At 40.4% G+C, this 4,457-nt stretch overlaps 1 protein-coding gene across 1 annotated transcript in view; it reads right to left on the reverse strand.

Moving 5' to 3' along the window:
- Positions 1-3,102, reverse strand: part of LOC107482574 (stromal 70 kDa heat shock-related protein, chloroplastic-like) — a gene marked incomplete in the record, with an annotated part of 3,357 nt that extends 255 nt beyond the window's left edge. The window contains 8 exon segments of the mRNA XM_052259878.1: positions 1-388; positions 581-979; positions 1,171-1,360; positions 1,526-1,624; positions 1,732-1,874; positions 1,977-2,056; positions 2,146-2,443; positions 2,494-3,102. Of these exon segments, the coding sequence (XP_052115838.1) occupies positions 1-388; positions 581-979; positions 1,171-1,360; positions 1,526-1,624; positions 1,732-1,874; positions 1,977-2,056; positions 2,146-2,443; positions 2,494-2,988 (2,092 nt within the window).
- Positions 3,103-4,457: the final 1,355 nt, after the last annotated feature.

Below are 4,457 nucleotides of genomic sequence, written 5' to 3' on the forward strand. Positions count from 1 at the left end.
AGTCTGTAAAATCAGCATCGATCACATCTCCATCTGTTCCCTTGCCCGATGATTCTGTAGGGCCACCAGATTCAGGCGCAGCAGGACCTGCGCCTGCAGCTCCTGGCTGGTTGTATAGGGACTGGCCAAGTTGCATAACTTCCTGGTTGAGAGCAGCCATGGCATCCTTAATGGCTTGGGTTGAACCACCTGAAATTGCATCTTTAAGCTCTCCCAATTTTGCTTCAACCTTCTCCTTCACGGGGCCAGGAACCTTGTCTCCAAGCTCTTTCAACTGCTTCTCAGTCTGGTACACAACTGAATCCGCCTGGTTCTTGGTGTCAATAGCATCTCTCTTCTCTTTGTCCTCCTTTGCAAATTTCTCCGCTTCCTTTACCATCCTATCTACCTGCATTACATTACATTCAAGCCACATGTCATTCAACCTTCTAACTTATAATTAATGTCATCTTAATATTGGGAAGTTTTTCATTTTTAAAAAGATTAAAAGAAAAAACAAAAAGAGGAGGTTGGCAAATGGCAACAATACCAAAAGGATAAATTCAGTTCCATTTGTAGTTCAAATATGTAATTAATTTACCTCATCATTAGGCAAGGTGCTAGCACCAGTAATTGTAATATCTTGTTTCTTGCCTGTGCCCTTATCTATCGCAGTGACTGAGAGAATACCATTGGCATCAATGTCGAATTTGACTTCAATCTGAGGAACCCCACGAGGTGCAGGAGGGATACCATCCAAACGGAAGCTACCAAGAGATTTATTGTCCCTGACAAATTCTCTCTCGCCCTGAAGCACATTGATCTCTACACTGGTCTGTCCATCAGCAGCTGTTGAGAAGACCTCTGATTTCGAGGTGGGAAGAGTAGTGTTTCTTGGGATAATCTTTGTCATTACACCACCAAGAGTTTCTAGACCCAAAGACAATGGTGTAACATCCAACAAAACAATGTCACTGACATCACCAGCCAAGACACCAGCCTAACATAAATTGAAAAATTCAGAAGACATCAGTCAGAATCTAGCCAACATGGTACCCAGAAAACAATTATCATGCATAACAAATAATTCTGGCACCAAACCCACCCCGAAAACTAATAATAAAAGGAATCAACCTCCCAACCAAAAATAATCAAGTTGAAAATTTTCTCAAGAAAACAGCAAGATCCAACCTGAACTGCAGCACCAAGGGCAACCACTTCATCTGGATTGACAGTGACATTTGGGTCCTTCCCAGTCATCTTCTTTACAAGCTCCTGGACAGCAGGGATACGTGTTGATCCACCCACAAGAATCACCTCATCAATATCCTTAATATTGAGCTTTGCATCTCTCAATGAATTTTCAACTGGGGTCTTTAGCCTGTCACATAATTCATGCAAGGATCATCATTATACAAGATTATACATCATTATACAGGATTATACATCATTATACATGATACATGAGTATTTTTGCTGCATTTTAGATATGGAGCATCAAGAAGGTTTGTCATTTTGGGGGGAAAAAAGGAATAGCTATCATTACCTATCAAGAAGATCTGAACATAATTCTTCAAATTTAGCCCTTGTAAGGGTGGTCTCAATATGCTTGGGGCCATCTGCTGTAGCGGTTATGAACGGCAAACTGAAAACATACAAATCAATATCTCAGGAGTTTTCACAAAGCAAGGAAAGCACATTCAAAAAAACTATTAGCTTGGCTGGAGACTGCTCCGTGAAGAAGTAAAATACCTGATGTTTGTTTGGGTCAATGACGAGAGCTCCATTTTTGCTTTTTCAGCTGTCTCGGTAAGGCGCTGAAGAGCTTGTTTATCTTTCAAAAGATCAATACCTTCATCCCTCTTGAAGTTTCCAGCCAGCCAATCGACAATTCTCTACAACCACACGATAATAACATGAAACATTTAGATATAATACATTATACAGAACAAAAGCCAATAACTTATCATGCTAAAATAGAATGGAAGAATTCCAACCTTATCAAAGTCATCACCACCCAAGTGTGTATCTCCAGAAGTAGACAACACTTCAAACACTCCATCACCAACCTCAAGCACTGAACCAGAGTAAAAAACAAATGAATACAGGTATCAACACAACTATTTTAACAAACAAGGGACACCAGAATTGTGTTGTTTTCCATACCCGAGACATCAAAAGTACCACCGCCAAGGTCAAACACAAGGATTGTTTCATTATTCTTCTTTTCAAATCCATAGGCAAGGGAGGCAGCAGTTGGTTCATTTATGATACGAAGAACTTCCAAACCAGCAATCCGACCAGCATCCTTTGTAGCAGTCCTTTGAGAATCGTTGAAGTAAGCAGGCACAGTGACCACGGCCTTTGTTACTTTGTCATTCAAAAACTTTGAAGCATCATCCACAAGCTTCCTCAAAACCTAACACCCAAAAAATGCCCCAAAATCACTCACGGAACATGAACCCTATCTATGGCATGCAACACTATCAGCACAAATTGAAGAAATTATTTGACATTGCCGTTCTCATCCCTAATGACTTTGTAGGAGACCTGCTTGGACTCCTCGTCCACCTCCGACATCTTCCTTCCGATAAACCTCTTAACGGAGAAGAAGGTGTTCTCCGGGTTCACCACCGCCTGCCGCTTCGCAATCTGGCCAACCAGCCTGTCGCCGGTCTTGGTGTAGGCAACGACGGAAGGGGTAGTCCTCTGACCCTCGGCGTTAGTGATGATGGTGGGCTTGCCTCCTTCCATGGCAGCCACGGCGGAGTTGGTGGTTCCCAAATCGATGCCGACGACCTTCTCATTGACGACTCTGAGAGGACCAACGTTGTAACCTCTGCGAGCGGCGGTGCTCCTGAGCTTGAGGAACGCGGAGCGCGGGAACGATGGGGAGCTGAGCCTCTGGCCGAGGAACACCGTCCGGTGACTATTTTGCTTCTTGAGGGAGGCACTGCCGGCGAAGGATGGAGTTCCGAGACCGTGTATCTGGGCGCTTGAAGAAGCCATTTCTATGGGAAATCCCTAACCCGAACCCTAATCTAATTCTTGGAAGAGAAAGGATTTGGTGGAAGAGAAATGAATAGAAGATAGAGCAGCAACAAGCAGCAACCTGCAATGAGGAAGGGTTTGGGTTTTTGACGAGAGGATGAGGGTTATGCGTGCTGCCACGTGTACCTATTCTAGAATCATCCTATGCTTGCCCGTTGGATTTTCGGGGCTCCATTTTCCCTTTGTTTTGACCCGGCGAGGCTGGTGGGTAGGTTAGGTTCTTCATCCATGATCCATTCATACTTCGTTAATTCAGCTGACTTTTAGAATAGTCATTTTGACTTTCTAGTATTTAGATTTTTATAAAATTATAAAATGATTTAAAAAAACATACTATTTAATAAAATAATCTAAATGTTCAATCAACACTGGGTTATACAGTTTAGTACAATCAGATGACCATATAAAAAGATCTTTTATAGCAAAAAAAAATTAAAAACCTTATTTATATATATACTATTTCAATTTTCGGACTTCGTAGAACGGGATCTATCTAAAGAAATAGGATGATTCTAGTAGCTTATATTCATGAGGCACACCTTAGTAGTAGAATTCTCGGGAAGCCACATGAACGATGTGGTGAGGTGAACAAATTGACAGGCCTTGGCAATTGGCATAAGTCCTTATCATTCTTGTAATGTAGTGCAATACCCTTCTCTTTTTCTCTTTTATAATAAACTTTGTATTTGCATCTTAGTATATATTAAGTCTTATAAAATTCTAATTCGAATATAGACGAGGATGTCTCGTTTGGCGAGGCTAACAAGTTGTGTAGCGTGCGCTCTCTTTACTGCACAAATTGTTCTCTAACTTCAACTTACGTAATGATGCATATACCTACATTTCTTTCTGACCTTGTTAGTAAATTAAATTTCCATTTCCTAAAATAATTGACCGACTACCATATGCTAATTTTTAGCTGAACATAAGAAGGGAGAGCTTGTTATGCAAAATTAAAAGTTGCATAATTAACCAATTGACCTTGAATTTGAGCAAGCTAGTGACCTACTCCTTTTGTGAATGAATGACGAAGAAAGTGGTCTCCAACAGGCAACACTGCAACAGCAACAACGTACGTTCCTCTTGGTGATCACTTCTTTCTTTTTGAAGTTTCGTTCCCTTCCTTACTGGTTTATCAACTTAGTTTTCAGCCCTTGCATTGTATTATTAATGGAACCATGATCATGCCCTCTCTTAACCTTCCATTGTGAAGGCAACATACTAGCACCACTTAAAATAGCCATTTCAATAATACAATGGACATGTATTTGAAAATGCTGAAAATTTTAGTTTTAATATTTTTTATTTGTAAAATTGTTTTCTGAAGTAAATAATTTGTTTGAATACAAAAGTAATTTTCAAATAATCTATTGTATTTAGAATATAACATAAAAAAAAATCATAAGCAGCTAATGACTCGCCATTCA

Source organism: Arachis duranensis, chromosome 4 (genome assembly GCF_000817695.3).
Source record: "Arachis duranensis cultivar V14167 chromosome 4, aradu.V14167.gnm2.J7QH, whole genome shotgun sequence".
Taxonomy (NCBI): Eukaryota; Viridiplantae; Streptophyta; class Magnoliopsida; order Fabales; family Fabaceae; genus Arachis; species Arachis duranensis.